Source organism: Pleurodeles waltl, chromosome 10, assembly GCF_031143425.1.
Source record: "Pleurodeles waltl isolate 20211129_DDA chromosome 10, aPleWal1.hap1.20221129, whole genome shotgun sequence".
NCBI lineage: Eukaryota > Metazoa > Chordata > Amphibia > Caudata > Salamandridae > Pleurodeles > Pleurodeles waltl.
This window is the reverse complement of record NC_090449.1, coordinates 829,893,672-829,913,995: the sequence shown is the minus strand read 5'-3', so window position 1 is coordinate 829,913,995 and position 20,324 is coordinate 829,893,672. Positions and strand designations below refer to the sequence as shown.

Here is a 20,324-nt window from a genome sequence, read left to right as displayed (position 1 = left end):
AGCCACAGCAGAAGCCCCAGGCTTCGGGACCACAAATGAAATCGGCCACATGGGACAGGCATGTTGAATTGAGAGTATACATTTGGGATGTTGGAGTTGGCACTTTCTTTGCTCATGTTATGCTTTGGAAAATATATTTCTAAAAATTCTGGCTGTTGCACCCTCCACTACTGTGCAACATATAATAAGGGTCTAGGTAATGAACTTCTGGTGTTGTGCACTTGCTTATTTTCTCATAAAGGTCTTAGGCCATATTAACCTTTACAATCCCTAATTATCTCATAGACATTTGGGTTTAATTGATATGTAATATATGTGCTATCTTCAGTAATTTCTGGTTTGATGCTTTTGGTTCATATATTTGTTTGAATGCTTGTCACTTAGAGAAAGGCATAATGAGTTCAATGTGAATATGTAAGTGAATTTTCATGCTTTACTTCCCAACTGACATTATGAATCACAAGACTGATTTTTTTCCAAGCATTAGTGGTTTGAATCATATTAATTGATTGCTCACAGCTCTCTCGAGGAGAGGGCAGATCTTTGGATTGCGGAATGGAGCGGTTCTCATTGGAATTGCACCAATCTCATTGATGACGTGGCGACGGGCATAATTCAGCCTTGTCTCGGAGGCAGGCTAAGGACTGGAAAATAAATAATGTTCAGTTATGCATGTGCAAGTAACATCCAAATACTGAACATTCATATGATGTCAGTCTTTTGATGCTAACATTAGGCATGTAGGGATCCATAAGTACCACTTTCGTTGCTGTCTGTTTCCATAATTGTTATGTTCTGTGGATTGACGTTTGTTACAGTTGTTTTGATATCTGAGATAATATTGTTACATTTATTCTGCACTGAAATTGGCTTCAATTAAATCATTATATATAACTATGTGGATTTCGTGTATCTGCACATTCAGGACAAAAAGTTGCCACTAACTCACAATTATAAATTACAATTTCTGACAGTCTAGTAGGACTTGTTGCGTGCCTAGCACACTTTCTGTTAGGTGATTTGAGAGAGATGAGGGGGCCATTCCTTTTCTGTTCTCCCCATTCAAACTGGTAAGTTGGTACATACCTGTGCTTACCTAAGAGCAAAAAGGCTCTTAGGGTAAATAGGGATACAAAAAGTGGTCATTGTGTAATTAGCTTTTGTAAACTAGTGTAAAGAAAATGTAATTCCTTTGATGTCACACCAATGCCTGCAGCATCTCCTAAATCAGACACATTAATCAGAGAAATTGATACAAATATAAGACTATTCCACATTGAGGTTACTGGCTAAGTGAGGAGGACTGAAGTTGGTTGAGGGAGGACAGTCAGATAAAGTCAGGCAGGCTCAGGGATGGCTGACATTTTCTGTTCTTCTAATGTGGACATAATTTTCTTCGCTTTGATGACAGCCGTCACACATTATAGATTTAAATTCGAACAAGGGAAGTGGGGATGGGGTTAGCTAGAGAAATCTGATTGCCAAATGTAATGTGCTCATAATAGTACTAACCTTGCATGGCACCAGACATTTAGGGGCTACTGAAGGTGAGATCAGCCCCATTCACAGACACTAGTGAGCATCCTTTCGTATGACAGCACACAGATTCTTTGGGGGTAGATGAAAGGAACTGGCTATGGAGGTGCTGAGCAGATTTTCTCTGAGAGTCAGGAGACATCTCAAACAGAGAAACAAATTAGGGCCTGTCCCTCTGCTCACTTATCTCCTGAGAGTGCTCCTGTATTCTCATGAGGAATTAGTAGCCTTCATTAAAGGTTGCTAGATATATGCTTTAGATTAAGTTCACATTTAGACCAGACAAGTAATAGATGCATCGACAAAGCCAATAGGATTATGTTTTTTAAGTGCACATGCACTTGCACACAGACACATGAGAGCCATAAGACATTGAAATAGATCATAAATTGACATACATATATGATGCGAGCAATATACCTTCAAATACCCATGCAGACAATGTTCAGAACACCTGTAAGCACCCATGCACACAGGCCAGCAGACAAACAGGCACTACTTGCATTAATGAACCTCAGTTGACTCAGACATAAACGAATCCCGGTGGCCGGAGGCATAGTGAAGCTCAGTAGCTGAATCATTAATGACTATGAGTGACACCAGTGCTAAGGACACGCATTGGCCTCAAGAATTAATAGGACTTCGTGGCCCTTGGCAGTAATGAACCTCAGTGACTCCAGGAAGCAAGGAACACCTGTGACTCCAAGCGGTAATGCTCATTAATGGCCCCAGAAAGCAATTCATCTCACTGGCCCCTGGCAGTAATTTACCTCAATGGTCCTAGTTGTAACAATCATCAATGGCCCCAAGCAATAATGCTTATCCTTGTAGTCAGGAAGTAATGAATATCAATGTATGGAGCCATTGATGATATTCATTTTCCCAGACAGTAATGTGCATTATGTATTGATGATTACCACTGGCTGTAGGCTATAATGAGCATAAGTGACCTTGCAGGCAGTAATGAACTTCAGTAGCCAATGGCGGTAAAGAACATCAATGACTTCAATCAGTAATGAGCCTCAATAGTACATGGCAATAATAAGAACCAGTTTTCCGAGACAGCCATGGTCATCAGTGGTCTCAAGCAGTAATGAATGTCAGTGGTCCCAGACAGTAATGAAAATTATTATCTCCAGGTAGCAATGAGCATCTTCAGTCCCAGTCAGCACCCCAAGAACTAGGAAAACCATATCAGAACTCTTACCTTTCATATATCTTAACAGTTCTTATTTATCCCTTCAGCAAAGTCTATGATACACCTAAAAGAAGTGATCTTTCTCAGCTCCCTCCTGAGATCATAGTTGGCTATCTAAGCAGGAAAATCTAACAGATTCAGCTCCATTAAGGAGTGTGACATTGCAACATTGGGCCTGATTTATATATTGGCAGACGAGTTACTCCATCATAACGTTGACGGATATCCTTTTGGCGAAATCTAAATCCTAATATGTCCTATGGGATTTAGATTTCAGCAGGTAGGATATCCGTCACCGTTGTGACGGAATACCCCGCCCACTAATATCTAAATCAGGCCCATTGTCTTTCTATTCAAGTCAGTACACTTATAAAAAGACAGCTCAGTCTAGTTATGCAAGGCTCATGTCTCTCTGGTTGCCTGAACCCAACCCCATGCCTGATTTCTTTGGAGTCATCTACTAATAATACAAAATAAATTAGCTGCATAATAATATAGATCTAGTCGGAGAACATCCTTCTTCATCCCGTAGCACCTAGGGTCTTTTACTACATTTGCAGTGGATGTATATAAATAGTAAAATGTGTTTTTCTTAACATCCCAGTCCTGTATTGTTAATGGTATATTTAAGCACAGAAAAACAGTTCCTTCCCTTGAAAGACAGTGATAGAATAGACATCTATTTGTATCATCTCTCAAAGTTGTTAATATTGAAAGGTGATTTGCATCTTTGCATCTTGTGTTATCCAAAAGCCTAGAGACTTTATTTTAGTTTAAATAAAGAGGAGACCCTTCGTGCCTTGGGGGGGTTCAACTAAACCATTTTGTTTTAAGAGTGTCAACTTGTATCCTGAGACCTCACTGTTGCCCTCAAGGACAGACACACGGCTCTTGAGCCACATGTCCATGTTTAGACACATTCAGTGAACACATATTCCATAACAAGGGATATTTGGTTGTCTTTTGCCTCTAACTAAGCTGTATATCCTTATTGTCTGATCATTTCCACCAGGTTTTCTATTGCCAGGATGAAGATTAAGGGCGCAACTTCGAATCACCCCCTCTCCTCCACAGCTTACAATATCCTATTGAGCCTAACTTTGACTAGAGCTTCACATGCTACCCACTAATCTAAGGGAACTTCATCCACTTTAGGACAACCTCTATAAATAGGCGTCTTGGCCCTGCTAAAGTCTTCCTCTGAGTTGCCAGATCTAAGTAGCGCCATCAAAGGTCTTCTTATATTATCCCATTGTGTCCTACTTTCTTCAGGCCTGGTTGGTCAGCATTAATCTGGAAGACCTACATTTTTCCATTCAGTTTGTTATTACCTTGGTAAGCATTTTATAGTCAAGAATCATTATCATTCAAGATATCAAATATTAGAATGTGACCTCCAAAGGGTAGTTATCCTGATTTAGAATCAGCGTAATTGTGGCTGTTAGTCACCACTGGTCTGGTGGAGCAGCAGTGAGCCATTTTCATAAAGGGCCATGTGAGAAAGTAGAATATTATTTGGAGTGACTAGTTGTCCACCTCAAGTATTAAAGTCACTAGTCTTATTAAGTCCAGTAAAGATTTCACTAATGTAAACCTAATCTCAACCCCTGGTAGCCTTGGCAAAGAGCAGACAGGCTTCACTTAAGAAAAGGTGTAAAGCATTTGGAAGCACCAAAAAAGTTAAAAAGTTGAAACCACAACACAATAAAACTTGCACTACAATTAAAAAATAAAGACTAATTTAATGAACAAAGTGACACCAAAACAACAAAAATCCAATACGTGGAATCCGAGATATGAACCGGAGATGTAAATTTTTAAAGTTTTAAAGATTTTAATAAGAATATCACAAAAAAGGATTACTGACAATTTGGGTACGTTTTGAGTCTGACCACAATGGAATGTGAGTCGAATAGAAGGACCAGGTGTCACATTTATGCCTGGCACTAGCCTGTGGATAGGAGTAAATCATGGCCCTTATGTAACCCATAGAGAAAAAGTTCCCAGGGGTAACCCTACCCATTTTGCAGCGGTTTCTGTGTTCCCTAATGTAAAGAATCCCACAGTACCCCTTTCTGTTTAATATGGCAGAACCTTTTCTTCCTCTGTGTGCGAAGCTCCTGTGCCCACCAGGGAAATGAGCAACCCCTCATTTGTAGTCACTCAAAAGTCGTTCTTGAGACAGCTCTGATCCCGCTGGGATTGGTACCTAGCTTACTAGGACAAAAGAGGGGGCAGGCCTAGGTGTGAACACCATCTGTCTGTAAAAGTGTAGGCCTCCTTGAAGCTAATTAGGTTTCTAGGCACTTCACAGATGGTCATCCTGTCAGACAAACAGAACACCTCCCCACACCCAATACATGTGTCTAGCCTCTGGGAGCAAGCACACTCCTTATCAAGGAGCTATTACGTTCCTGGGGACAGCAGGTAGCTCATGAAAATTGGCTTATACAGGCTCTAGGCAGGGTAAAAGGGACTTTTTAAAAGTACACTTTGTTAAATATTTAGTACAAATTAGATTACCAATTAATTAGGCTTGTAATAAATATTTTAAAGAGGCCAAGAATTAACTTTTTAGGTGTTTCCTAAGGTCCACTTAGAGGTGACTTACTAATAGTTAAAAGGAGGGTTTATGCCTGTCAAAAGGGATTATTTTGACAGTCGAATTTGCAGTTTTAAAACTGCATTGACAAAATACAATAGTATCCCTGCAGTCATGTTGCACTGTCACTTTTGTGGTGGCACAATGTGTGCTGCAGTCCACTAGTGACATTTAACTAACAGGCCCTGGGTATACTTTGTACTAAATACTAGGAATTTGCGAGTCAGTTAAATACGCGAAATAGGAGTATTTGCCAATTTTGACATGTTTTAAGAGTCAGAGTTCACGCACTTCTGCCAGGTTAGCAGATTGGCAGTGCAGACTTAAAAATGCAAAAATGGGCCTTTTCCTACAGTCTCTGAGTTGAATCAGGGACACAAATACCAAATGTTTTATAGAACTTTGAGGGATGGTGGCATCCAGCAGGGCCCAAAGCCTTGCAGGCTAGCCTTTATTGGCAATTTTTCTAATGTGAAAGACATGTCCAGCTGGTCCTGTCACTCTTCTATCAACTTGTGGAAGAGCACAGCTATAACCTGAACAGCAGCAAGCTACCGGTCATACACACATTGCAGACAGATCAGCTAAAAAATACTATGCAGGAACCACTGGTCCATTTCCTTCTGTACTGTGCTGTTGCTAGTTCATGCACTGTTGAGTTACTGAGTTAATGTATGCACTGTAGGTGAATGGCCCTTTGTGTACTTATCTCCTTACCACACGACCAGATATTCCCTCTGACTGTAAGTGCTGCACCAAAGACGGAGCTTACCTCACTAGGGTGCGTAGTCAGATGTTTTGTGAGCAGGGTATCATGCATGCTACCCATGCTTGTGAGGAGATTTTAGGGCCAAGGCTGCCATCAATAATATTTGCGCAGTGCAAAAGAAAACAAAGACTGCATCTCTTGATATAACCTTAGACAACTCCTCTTCTAAAATTCAATATTGAGTATGTTGTTGACAGTTACAATCATCCAATTGTTGATGAACGTAGAGTGATCACTCTGTGACTGGTACTCTAGCCAAAAAGTTGAGCGTGACTTACTTAGTGGCTATATCTTTGTACAATTACTTCAGTAAATCAAACTTAAAAAATGGTCATGTGTATACACACAGCAGTGACTTTTTGTCTTTACAAAAAAGTAAGACACATACATAAACAACACGCTAGAGAATTCGTCATCCACTGACCATTTGCCATTTAATTTCCACAGTGTTTTACTGAATTTTCCTCCTAACAAATTGAGGTGCTAGCAAACATATAATGCATTCTTTCTTTATTTCTATTTGTTCTGAATGCTATAGATTTCAGTTTATTTTCACTTTACATTAGTTGTTTTTGTTTCCCTAACTGGGTTCAGTATTTGTACATAACAGAAAATATTACCTGCATAATCCACACAATCTATGACCTACTCAAGATGTAACTTGTTAGACCTGACAGCCTTAGGGTGGTCATCCCCCAACATTTTGCCTGCCTCCCTCCACTTTTATGACACTGTTTTTGCTGGTTTTAGGACTCTGCACACTTTACGACTGCTCACCACCTTATTTTTCCACGCATCTTCTCTGCAGTCTGTATGCGTCGTTATTGTTTACGCATACCAGGTACTGTGTGTAACAAAGAGACACCTGTTTATTTCTAAGGATTGAGACATTTTTAAACCTTTTAAAAGTGATATTTCAACTTGTGCTTTTTGGATCTTTGTCGTTTTTACCTTATTTTATTCAGATACATATTACCTATTTTTCTAAACCTCTGTGGTGTATTTTTGTGGTGTTTCCACTGTGTTACTTTATGATTTATTGTACAAATACTTTACACACTGCCTTCTAAACTAAACCTGACTGCTCAATGCCACGCTACCAGAGGGTGGGCACAGGATAATTTGGATTGGATTGTGACTTACCCTGACTAGGATTGTGGTCCCTACTTGGACAAGGGTGTATACCTCTGCCAACTAGAGACCCCATTTCTAACATTGGTGTTCTGTGGGATTGATAGGACTTGTATGTGCAGTGCCATACAAAGTTACATGTACACTACCTACCCACCGTTAAAGGTCAATTTGATTTGTCTTCTTTTTGCTACAATTTTCCTGCTTGACACTCTTTAATCAATCCTATACATCATGTCTCTGGCTGGGTCCACAAGTGGAGCTGGGGAGTTTGACCTAGCTAAGCTGGGGGGATACACAGTAAACCAGTTGAAGGGCTTTTGCAAAGGGATGGGGTACCCACCCGTGATGTCTCCAAGAAGGAGGAGTACCAAAAGGCATTGAGGGCCTGGGCAGAAGCCCGCTCATAAGAGCATGATGAGTTGGGAGAGCAAGTGGAAGGCTCTTCCGAGGAGCTGCCAACAGCAATGGGGGATGACACCCCTTGATTTGTGGCCCCTGCTAAACCAAGGAGCAGTGTCTCAAGTCACGGCCTGACCGTAGTGGAAAGGAGGGAGGAGAGAGACTTCTAGCTGCAGTTGGCAAGATTAAAAATAGAGGCGGAGGAGAGGAGAGCAGAAAAAGAGGCTGAAAAAGAAGCCAAACAAGTTGAGGCTGAAAGGGCCTTGGCTGAAAAGAAACTCATCTTGCCTCATCAACTGAGTCTGAAAGAGCTGGAGCTCAACTCTAGGCAGTCTGAGTCCAGCAGTGATGGTGGCAACATACAATCAGGACATGCTGGAGACAAAATGGTTTTTATACCCAAGGATGTGGGCTAAGTTATGTGATGGGAGATTACATTGTTAAGTGGTTTTAAGCATATGAAGTTGCACTGAGGGCGTTTGGGGTTCCTGAAGAGCAATGGGGGCGTGCTTGTGGAAACACACGCCAATACTTGGGAGGGACACACTTCTGACATTAGAAGTTGGGGACCAGAACAAGTACACGCTCATGACAGCCATTTTGATTGCTAAATTTGGACTGACCCCTGAAAAGTATTGCCAAATATTGAGGGACAGTAGCAAGCTCGACACCCAAACCAGGGTAGACTTTATTAATTTTTCCAGTAAGGCACTGAATGGCTGGGTGCAGGGCAGTAAAGTAAATGATTATATGGGTTTGTACAATCTGACCCTGAGAAAGCATATGCTCAATATTTGTTATACAGAGTTGCGCCAGCACCTAGTTGACAGTAAGTTGACTGATCCCAGGAAGCCTGCTGAGGAGGCAGACCTCTGGGTTAGCACCAGTGTCCAGAAAGGTATCTGGGGGGAACAACCACAAAGGTGGTCAGGGTTCCCAACAGAAGAAAGAGGGGGGAGAAAAACTTAAAAATAAGGAGTTCTCTAAAGGCCCCCCAAATAATTCCCACAGGACTAGTGGTAACCTTCCCAGTCTGATCCTAAAAAGAAAGGGTTCATTGACCATAAGACAGGGAGGTTTGTACCCCAATGCATAGAGTGCTCTAAGTATGGTCACTCTAAGGGCGACTCCAGATGTCCAAAGAGGGCACAGCCCCTCACTGGAGGGAAGACACCTGGGTTGGCTAGTGTAGCGCTCGGGGAGGAAGTAGTCCTAGTTAGTTTTGGGGAACAGAAAGAGGTAACCCTTGTGTTTCTGTGTGATACAGAAATGATGCCAAAAGACCACATGCCTGTCAATATTTCCAAGTATAGGCAGTGGGTCACCATTAATGGGCAACATGTGTAGGCTCTGCGTGACACAGGAGCCAGCATGACTACTGTCAAGGGTCTGCTGGTGTCAGCAGAGCAGGTCCTACTGAACACATTCCACCAAGTCATAGTCGCCGACAATTGTGAGAGCCACCTACTGGTAGCTCTGGTTCCCTTTGAGTGGGGGGGTAATCTCTGGTACCCTGAAAGTAGCTGTATGTCTTGCCAGGGCTGTTGATTGTCTGTTAGGCAATGACCTTGAGCACCCTGGAGGGAGGTAGAGCTAAGGTCTCACTTGAAGATAATGGGGTTGCTTGAGTGGGTCTGCATGGCCACATGTCCATGGCTGCCCGGGAGGGGAGTCAAGGGCGCCTGGAGCCTGGAAGAAAAACCCAGTCAGCTGCCAAGGAGAGGTGCATGGGGTGCGGGAAGCCGGTCCCAGAAGTTCCTGCAGTGGTTGACAGGGTCCCTGAGGGCGAGGCCCCTGAGCCAACCAGGGAGGACATTGCTGCCCTGGGAGACCTACCTGAGCTTGCTGGCTGGCAGGCTGAGGGTGGGGCAAACAGGGAAGAATTCTGCAAGGCGCAGAGAGTGTGTCCCACTCTTGTGGGCTTGAGGCAACAGGCCTCCGCCCAAGCAGCAGGTGAAGCCTCTGGTGATCACCTTATCTATTGGGAGAATTATCTCCTTTACAGTGAGCCTAAGGTACCGGAGGCTGGGGCAGCACATGTGCTGGTGGTCCCCCAGTGTTAGCAGGCCTTCCTACTGGTCCTGGCTCACAACATTCCCCTGGCAGGACATTTAGGGCAAGACAAGACCTTTGCCAGGCTTGTCACCCACTTCTATTGGTCCCGAATGCAGACGGCCTCTGATGCATTCTGTAGGTCCTGTCCTACCTGCCAAGCCAGTGGAAAGACAGGAAATAGGCTCAAGGCCCCCCTGATCCCACTCCCCGTCTTTGACACCCCCTTTGAAAGGGTGGGCATCGACATCATTGGTCCATTGTATCCCAGAACTGCCCTTGGCAACAGGTTAATCCTGGTTTTGGTGGATCATGCCACCCACTATCCAGCGGCAATCCCTCTGAGGACAGTGACTGCACCAGTGGTGACCAGAACTCTGATAGGGATCTTTACCCATGTGGGATTCCCAAAAGAGATTGTGTCTGACAGAGGCACAAACGTCATGTCTGCATACATGAAGTCCATGTGGGATGCGTGTGGGGTGACCTACTAGTTCACCACACCTTATTATCCTCAATCAGAAGGGCTTGTGGAGAGATTCAACAAGACCTTGAAGGGCATGATCACAGGCCTCCCTGAGGCGTTAGTGGGACGTCCTCTTGCCTATAGAGAGGTACCCCAGAAGGGGCAGGGTTCAGTCCCTTTGAGCTTCTCTATGGGTACCCTGTCAGGAGACCCGTAAGCATTGTGAAAGAGGGATGGGAGAAAGCTCCCAAGGCACCCCTCCCTCAGGATGTGGTCAGCTACATGCTGGACTGCCGCAACCAGATGCACCACTTCTGGAAGAAGGCCAAGAACAACCTCAAGGCCAGTCAAGAGGTCATGAAACGCTGGTATGACCAGAAGACCACCCTGGTGGAGTTTCAGCCTGGAGACAAAGTTTGGGTGATGGAGCCAGTAAAGCCTAGAGCTCTCCAGGACAGCTGGACTGACCCATATGAGATAAAAGTATGTAAAGTGGAGGCCACTTACTTAATGAACCTTGAGTCCCTTAGGAACCCCTTCAGAGTGCTCCATATGAATAGGCTGAAGCCTCTTTTTGAGAGGACTGAAGTCAGCATGCTTCTGATGACAGATGAGGGTGTGAAAAGAAGAGTGAACCTCTCCCCGACCTCCTCTCTGCCCAAGAAGGTGATGGGTCTGTGGAGGGTGTCAATCTCTCTGACTCCCTGACCCTAGACCAGCGAGTGACTGCTACCATTTGTTGGAGCAGTACTCCCCCCCTGTTTTTCCTCACCCCTGGACTCACACACTTGTGTGTCCATGATATTGACCCACGAGACAGTCCCCCTGTAAAGAATAAAATTTACTGGTTGTCAGACAGGGTGAAGGCCAGTGTCAAGGATGAAGTTGCCAAGATGTTGGCCCTAGGGTTAATTGAGAAATCCAGCAGACCCTTGTTCATCCCTGTGGTGCTGGTACCAAAGGCTGCCCCACCCGGTGCCAAGCCAGAACTTAGGTTCTGCGTGGATTACCGGGGTCTCAAGTCAGTCATTAAAACTGACGTTCACCTCATCCCCCTAGCTGATGAGCTCATAGACAGGTTAGGCACTGCTAAATTCCTCAGTACTTTTGATCTCACATCAGGGTATTGGCAGATCGCCTTGACTGAGGGTGCCAAAGAGAGATCTGCTTTTTTCTACTCTTGAGGTACATTAATTCAGAGTGATGCCCTTTGGTTTGAAAAATGCCCCCTCTACCTTCTAGCGGTTGGTTAACTGGGTCCTGGCTGGTAAGGATGCGTTCTGCACCGCCTAACTAGATCACATTGCCGTCTACAGTTCCAGCTGAGAGGCACACCTGCTCCACCTCCAAGAGGTGCTCCGGGCCCTGCAACAGGCAAGTCTGAAGATCAAGGCCAGCAAGTGCCAGATTGGGCAGGGTTCCGTGGTGTATTTGGGTCACCTGGTAGGTGGTGGCAAGGTGCAGCTCCTCCAGGCCAAGATTGGCCTGGCAACCACCTAGAACCCAAACAGAGGTGAGAGCCTTCCTAGGCCTCACTGAGTACTACCGTAGGTTTGTTAAGGGCTATGGCACCATGGTGGCCCCTTTACAGAACTAACTTCAAAAAAGCAACCTAGGTAGGTGATTTAGACAGAGGCTTGTCTTAAAGCCTTTGACTCTCTAAAGGAAGCCATGTGCACGGCACTCATGCTCAGGGCCCCTGACTACTCCATGGAGTTCATTGTGCAGTCAGATGCTTCAGAGCATGGCATAGGGGCAGTTCTAGCACAGCTGAACGAGGAGGGCTTAGACCAACCAGTAGCCTTTATTAGCAGAAGGCTATTACCACGGGAACAGAGGTGGAGTGCTATTGAGAGAGAAACATTTGCTGTGGTCTGGGCACTGAAGAAGCTGAGACCATACCTGTTTGGGACTCACTTCCAGGTTCAGACAGACCACAGGCCCCTCAAATGGCTCATGCAGATGAGGGGTGAAAATCCTAAACTCTTGAGGTGGTCCATCTCCCTAAGAGGAATGGACTTTACGGTGGAGCATCGCCTGGGGACTGACCACACCAGTGCTGATGGTCTCTCCAGATTCTTCCTCCTTAGTGATGAGAGCTCCCCGGGGGATGGGTAGCTCTCCCCACATTCAGCTGGGGTGGGGGGGGACACATGTTAGACCTGACAGCCTTAGGGTGGTCATACCCCAACTTTTTGCCTGCCTCCCTCCACTTTTCTGACACTGTTTTTGCTGGTTTTAGGACTCTGCGCATGTTACCACTGCTAATCAGTGCTAAAGTGCATACACTCTCTCCCTTAAACATGGTAACATTGGTTCATCCCCAACTGGCATATTTGATTTACTTATAAGTCCCTTGTAAAGTGCACTACATGTGCTCAGGGCCTGTAAATTACATGCTACTAGTGGGTCTGCAGCACTGATCGTGTCTTGCACATAAGTAGCCCCTTAACCATGTCTCGGGCCTGCCATTGCGAGGCCTATGTGTGCAGTTTCACTGCCACTTCGACTTGGCATTTAAAAGTACTTGCCAAGCCTTAAACTCCCCTTTTTCTACATATAAGTCACCCATATGGTAGGCCATAGGTAACCCATAGGGCAGGGTGCCAAGTAGGTAAACGGCAGGACATGTACATATGAGTTTTATATGTCCTGGTAGTGGAAAAGTCCTACATTTGTTTTCCACTACTGTGAGGCCTGCTCCTTTCATCGACTAGCATTAGGACTGCCTTCAGATTCTGATCTGGGAGGGGTAACCAGGTCATATTTAGTATGGCCAGAATGGTAATAGAGAATCCTGCTTATTGGTGAGGTTGGATTTAACATTACTCTTTTAGAAATGTCACTTTTAGAAAGTGAGCATTTTTCTGCACTTAAAACCATCTGTGCCTTGCAGCCTGTCTCCAGTCCACATCTGGTCTGTGCTCATTGACAGCTCCCTTGTGCATTTCATCCAGACAACCACAAACACAGGACACTCAGTCACATCTGCATACTGAATGGGTATTTCTGGGCTGAAAGGTGGAGGGCTTGACACTTACATTTCAAAGGGAAGTGGCCTGCCCTCACACAATAGACTGATAACCCCCCCCACCCCACTGGGACCCTTGCAGACAGGACTGGACTGAAAGGGTAACTTGTGCTATCAAAACCATTCTTTGAAGTCTTCCCCACTTCAAAGGCATTTTGGGTATATAAACTGGGTCTCTGACCCCACCAACTCAGATACTTTTGGACCTACACCTGCACTCTGTCAGAGGCGCTGCCTGGCTGCCCAAAGGACTCATCTGGACTGCTCTGCTGAGAAGGACTGCTGCCCTACTGTTGCCCTGCTGCTCTGCTGCTATTACCCTGCTGCTCTGCTGGCCTCTGACTTTGCTGGAAGAACTGTGCCTTCCCCCCTAAAGTGCTGTCCAAGAGCTTGGACTGAACTTGCCTCCTGTTTCTGAAGTCTCAGTGCCAACAAAAATGTCATCTCTTCAAAGAAATTCCTTGTGCGTTGAAAATAGAAGCAACGCCTGGCGAAAACGACTCAAAGCCTGCATTGCGACTGAGAAATTGCCGCACAGCTGACCGGAACAACGCAGCCTGACTTCCCGACTGGAAATTCGACGCAGAGCGCCTACCTTGTGATGGAAAAATTTGATGCATCGCCTACCTTATCAACACAGTTGCTGTGCCTTCGGCAGCGCGTCAATTTTCACGTATCATCCCTTGGCATCAAAATATCCCCGCATCGCAGTGAGGAATCAAGACACAACACCTTATTTTTCACGCATTTCCTCCTCTGCGGTCTCCATGCGTTGTTATTTTTAATGCACACCATGTACTGTGTGTAGCAAAGAGGCAACTGTTTATTTCTAAGGATTGAGACTCTTTTAAACCTTTTAAAAGTGATATTTCAACTTGTGCTTATTGGATCTTTGTTGTTTTGGCTTTATTTTATTTAGATAAATATTGCCTATTTTTCTAAACCTGTGTGGTGTATTTTTGTGTCGTGTTTCCACTGTGTTACTGTAAGATTTATTGCACAAATACTTTACACATTGCCATCTAAGTTTAGCCTGACTGCTCAGTGCCAAGCTACCAGAGGGTGGGCACAGGATAATTTGTATTGTGTTTTGACTTACCTGACTAGGATTGTGGTCCCTACGTGGACAAGAGTGTGCATCTCTGCCAACTAGAGACTCCATTTCTAACATAACTCATTCGATGCTTTCTAACGTGTTAATATCAAATATTCCTAATTTTAAAATGTATAAATAACATAAAATGTCAAACACTCTAAAATAAAAAAATGGATATACAATAATTTTACTCATTACATTATTGTATTTGTCTTACAGTTGGTAGATGCCATTATTGAGTCTGGGAAAACTCTATCAAAGGAGGAACGTAAAACCGATCGTTGTCCTCTGCTTTTCCAGTGGCATAACAAGCAATATGTAGGAGCAGCTCACGGCCTTGCTGGAATTTATTATATGTTAATGCAGGTAAAAATACTGTATTAAGCCTTGCTGCAGTCACCCGTTAGTTTAGACTCAGTATTTTAACGTTGGAGTAAAATGGCAACCATCAAGACAGAAGCAAATATTTTGACCTTTATTTAAACAAATTAATCATTGTGCATTTTGATAAGCATATTCTATTTGAAGGACTGACATAAGAGAGGAGAGGTTTAGTTCTCACTACCAGCTTTAGAAATCTACACCAAAAGAATAATGCTTATTTAAATGGTTGCATTAGAGAGTACTTTTAGTGTAATATTAGTGCAATTTTTATGACTGGCTGAAAGGAGTTTTTGCTTTATGCTCGTAAATCTAGGCTCGTCGTGTTTTAAAATAGTTCTCTGCAATATGATCTTGTGTCAGGACTCAGTGATCTTCTTCCAGCATGCTGCGATTTTGATCTGGTGCTTTGATGTCTTGGACTGGTGCCATGTGGCTTTGGTCTACTGCTCTGTTACACTTTGACAGTCCTGCATGGTATTAGGAGGACACTGTATTGCATTAGACTAGCAGTGTGTGGTCTTCTTATAATGCTGTGAGTTGCCAGTGCCTAAAACGACCGACCAGCATGATGCAATCATAGTTCAGCATTATGCAATCTGGGCTAAAAAATGTCTGCTTTGTGTGATCTTGGCCTATCATTGTGTAATCTTAAGTCAGCAATATATGGTCTTGAGCTTGTGCTGTGTGATTTTGAGGCAAACACTGCATGAACTTCCCAATGCAGAGTGGCTTCGACCCAGCACCAAGGCTGAATTAACCACTAAGCAAAATAAGCATGTGCTGAGGGCATCAAGTGAAGGGGGGCACTACAGAAATTTTCCATCGCTGGATTTACCATGGACCATACGGTGCAAAACTGCAAATGGTGCAGCTGAACAGGCACCACAAAAGGGGGCTCCCACAATAAATGAAAAAATTACATGCATATGTATATGCAATAATAACAAAATATTAATAATAGAGGTTAATGGCATACTTCAATCTTGGGAATACAACAAAAGTAAAATCTGGTATCTGCCACATGGTATGAACTTAAAAATGTGCACATCTGTATGGATCATTAGCTGACCAACTGCACTTCATGAGATGAATTTGAAAGATATAAACAAGCTACAAAGGAAATGCTACCAGATGTTGATTGCAAGGCTGTGCAAACTCTTAAATGTATCAGAAAGAAGCTACCCAATGACGGAGATGCTGCACCAGAAGTGTTTTTGAAAGCCAGAGATAAATTTCGTATCACCACCTTTTACTAAATTGTTGACGAACTTGAAAGTGAATGCAGAAGAAGAGGAGAGATATAACAAAAATAGCAGAGAGATTATCTTTTCTAAGTGGTGTGCCACATAACGTCATTTCATCATCTCCTGAATTTTAAAGGTATTCTTATTGTTGTCAAAAGCTGATTGATGCTTACCCGGAGGACTTGTACACTAATTTCTCAGCTGAGCTTTAGCAGTTTCACTCAAATGTGCGTCATAAGTTCAGTGCAACAAAAAATGTAAAAGCAAGATTCAGTCATGCTGATCTTTATAAAATAATTGAAGAAGACAATATTGATCGTACCTTTCCAAATGTAGACATTTGCTTTCGTATAGTCTTAACATTAACAGTCACAAATTTTGCAGCTGAGTGTTCATTTTCTCAGCTGCATTATATTAAAAATCCCAACAGAATAACTATGCAACAAGGCAGGCTGGATGCCTTATCTCTACTAAGTATAGAAGCAGATGTGTTACGAAAGATTAGTTTTGAGGATCTGATCAAACACTTTGCAATTAGAAAAAATAGGAGCATACCTTTCAAATATAAATAAAGTGAAAGTGTTAAAAATAAACATTATTTTCCTTCTTACTGTAAGTTTTTTCTCATTTAGAAAAATAACATTTTATTTTAAGGTCTATTATTGTTTATGTTTTGAATTAGATATATACGGGGACACCAAAATCTTCTAAGTGCTTAGGGCCTCCAAAGGTCTTAACCCAGCCCTGTCCAGCACTGTGTGTAGTATCAAGCATATAGCATGTATGGGTATTAGGATCAGTCTGGGACAGAGGTATGGTTGTGCCCAACTGGCCACATGCCTTCTCAGAACCCTCTACAAACAAAGAAAGACTGAGAGGGGAGCACAGCTGCATTGCAGTTACAACGCGCATATCTACATGTCTTTCTTTTCCATGGTTTTCTGTTTTTTAAATATGTGAAAAGAGCAATATGTCTGCAGTTCTGGAACCCATCAGAAGTGCAGTTTTTGTGTAAATTCTACCCTGTTTCAGTCAATTAATGGCTATTTTGTTGGAGTGAGTCTCATAAATGTAATTGCATTTGTGTGAGCTGCGTGGTCTTGCTCTATTGTTGTGTTATCCTAGCCCAAACGTACGTAATTATGGTCTTGCCCTGTGTGTCACCACTGTTTATTAGGACAAGTTTCTGTACAGAACCGACAACGTGTATTAACAAGTGATTGTACAGTCCACTTGAGACAGGCTCCTAGCCCAAATGTAATACTTAATTCGTTTTGCTATTCCTTCTGTGAATCGTGGATTGCAGTCCGGAAAGCAGTTTATAATCATTATTTCTAATTGTATCGTTTTAGGATTGTGAAAGACTAGCATTGCTGTGCCTGAGCATAAGAGAGGAACAGGTGTTTGCATGAGTCTTTAACACCCATTAGTGACATATACACTCAAACATCCTGGCCCGCCAGTTCTCAGCACCAACAGTTCTAAAAAGCAGGTGCTAAGACGGGTCCCTTTCAAGCTTTCCATTATTGCCCTCACCTTCAGGATGAACAAAAAATCTTAACTGAACAGCAGTACCACACTTCACTACATTTAATGTTACTTCAAAGAGTCTTGTTATCGTTATTTCACAGTCTCATAATTTTCAGAACTGAAACATTTTCAATATTATATACAACAAAGGCATAGTTGTACTTGTTTATCTTATGCAACTAACAACCATTGACAAAGTCAATAGTCCTGGCTTGTTTTATGTGTAATGTCAGTTGTTGTATTATATATTTGGGTGCAATGAAGGAAATAGGCAGCAAAATACCAGTTTGGTGACACACTGTGCTAAGCACAGCTTTTTAGCTTACATGTTTTAGGCCACGCTCTTAATTATACAGGCCACGCCCCTTTGAGAGACACCCCCCCATGTTTTTTTTTTATCCCATTTAAAGCCCGGGATTTCAGGAAATGATAAAATGCCTCCTGGTGGAGCCTACACAAGCAACCAACTTTTAAAAAGCTTTCCACCGCAGAAAGCAGAATAAGAAGCTCCTGAGTTCATGGTGCAAATAACAAGCATAATTGTAGGCTTATGGGGCAGGTAGGTGGAGGAGGTTGGTAGTCCAGTCTGCTGCACTCCTGCTATTGAGCATGTGAGTAGTAGAAGTAAAGAAGACATGTTTACAGATACGCTGGGCATACAAGGACAAGCTCCTCCAATGTTGCCCCAATCGTACATGTTCAATGCTAATTTCAAAAATGTACAAATCAAAATAACAGTGACATCTGGCAGCATATTTTTAAATGAAATGTGTTTTATGAAGAAAACCACGTTGCTCATGGCACAAGTGCCCACACAGTGAAACTCATGAAGTGAAAAACGGGTCATGAACCACTGGATCTAGTGAAGAATTGAACTGTAAGTTCCCTACATTTCTTTACTCTTTTTAAAAAGCACTAGTGCGTGACAATGTTGTTGGTTTTCTTGTTTAAATTTAGTTCCCTATGCTCATGCTCTTTTCAGTAGCATTGCTGCTGTTAATGGTACTAGAAGTGATTAGTGCATCCACGAAGGGAACAAGAGCAACTCAGCTTTACAACCAATGAGCCAAACAAAGTTGATATGGCCAGAACCACACCTGATGAGCGATAAGCCAATGAGACTTTGTTACTGACTGTAACATGGTGACTTATTATTACACAACACCTTGAGAAAGCTATACGACCCATCTGCCAGAACAAAACGCGTGTCTCCTGTGAAAATACCTCTGACCATCGCTTAACAAATAGAGAACTAACATAACGGGAAATGGTTATGGATGCATGATTTATTAATTATGAAAGAGAAGCCATATTGGTATACCATTAATCAGTAAACTTGTATGTTCTCTGGGTTTCTAGCTCAACTTCAGTCAATCCCATGAGAAACATCCAGCCTAACTCCTAAAAACAAAAACAAAATTGAAGCGCTAGCCTCCTTGTCAGATAACACCCTGGTGACTCTACCAGAGATGGAATTGGCAGGGTAATAGGGAGGCCCATTTGGCACTGGAGAGTCTAGGCACTAAAAAAATAATGAATGGTGATTGCGGTGCACAGAGACAATTGACGATGTGAAGGAAAGAGGAGCCGACCTTTGTAAGACCATACTCATTACATTAGGAGTCTCTTGTATTGGAAGTATGGGCAAGTGAAAATTCACTGATTTGCCTTGCCTCTGCTCGCTGCTCCTTTCTCTACCTCATGCACTACTACCACAATGCCTTAAACTTGACCATGCTGCACATTACCAATGTACATGCTGGTGTGGAACAGACCATTTAAGATTAGTGGCAGTTGCTCCATCGAAGGAACTAAGATGCTGCCACATCAGCACCACGATGCACAAAATGAGAACTTGCTTTTTGCTGCTTCCAGCAGCAGAAATGTTAACAGGCAAAATTAAATTTTGTCTGTTTTTATTCTTGTGGTGTGTGTACTGAAAGCGCAAAGTGCACATGCCACTAGCTTCGGGGACCTTGGGGGGTCATCAGCAGGGCTCCATCCGTTAACTGCATGTGTGTGTGGCTGCTTTGCGTTTCTGCTCCCCTCACACATTCATAATCTATGGGCATGCTGCATAAGCCAAAAGAAGCGCAGCATGTCTGGAGATAAGAGCCTTCTAGGATGGTGACATCAATTTAGCAAAGACGCCCTATGCCTTGTCACAAACCAGGATAAATGAAATACACAATAGGTGATGGGAGGAATGCTTGCAATTTATCTAACCAATGGCAATTGCTCGGGGTAGCATCCCAACCCCATTGTTCTTTTGCTTGCCATGCCACATCAGTTTGGACCCAGCCATATGCAAATTGGTCATGACCCTGCTCCTCATGGGAACAGCCCAGCCCAAGCTGCCAAGCTGGATGCTCTCTGGTAATACCAGATTGAAGATCAACTTTTCATCTTCTATGCTGGTTCCAAAAAGGGCAGAGCTATTCAGAAGTGGACGCTTTCTAGATGGATTGTTTTGGGCATTAAGGTCTGTTAAACCCTTGTCAAAAGGAGCCTCCTGTATGTCTTGGGGCTCAGGCCACTCCTTCGTCACTATCCTGGGGTGTTCGAGTCTTGCAAATCTGTTGGGCTGCAATGTGGGATTCAGCCTACATCTTCACAAGGCATTATTGCCTTGACTCAAAAGTCTATTGGATGGTCATTTCACCAGATCTCTTCTGCCAGACTTTTTGTTTTGGCAATCTTGTCATGCCGTCCACCAGGGACTACTTGGGTATTGATTCACGAAGGAATAAAGTAGCAGGAAGAAGTATCCATCAGAAGAACAAGTTACTTTCTTTCTATAATGATTTTTCTGGTGGATACTCTATCTACCTGCAGACTCCTTTCCAACCCCCACCTACCTCCCTGTGCTAAGGAATGGTCATA

The 20,324-nt window shown here is 43.3% G+C and overlaps 1 protein-coding gene across 2 annotated transcripts in view; it reads left to right on the top strand.

Annotated features, from left to right (window-relative positions):
• LANCL2 (LanC like glutathione S-transferase 2) overlaps positions 1–20,324 on the top strand; it is a 233,752-nt gene that overhangs the window by 68,661 nt on the left and 144,767 nt on the right. Inside the window, exon 5 of one of the 2 annotated variants that reach the window (XM_069211502.1) lies at positions 14,503–14,649. The exons of the other annotated variant lie outside the window; for it this stretch is intronic. Within the exon in view, the coding sequence (XP_069067603.1) occupies positions 14,503–14,649 (147 nt within the window). The remainder of the gene's footprint in view (positions 1–14,502; positions 14,650–20,324) is intronic. 2 annotated transcript variants of the gene reach the window in all.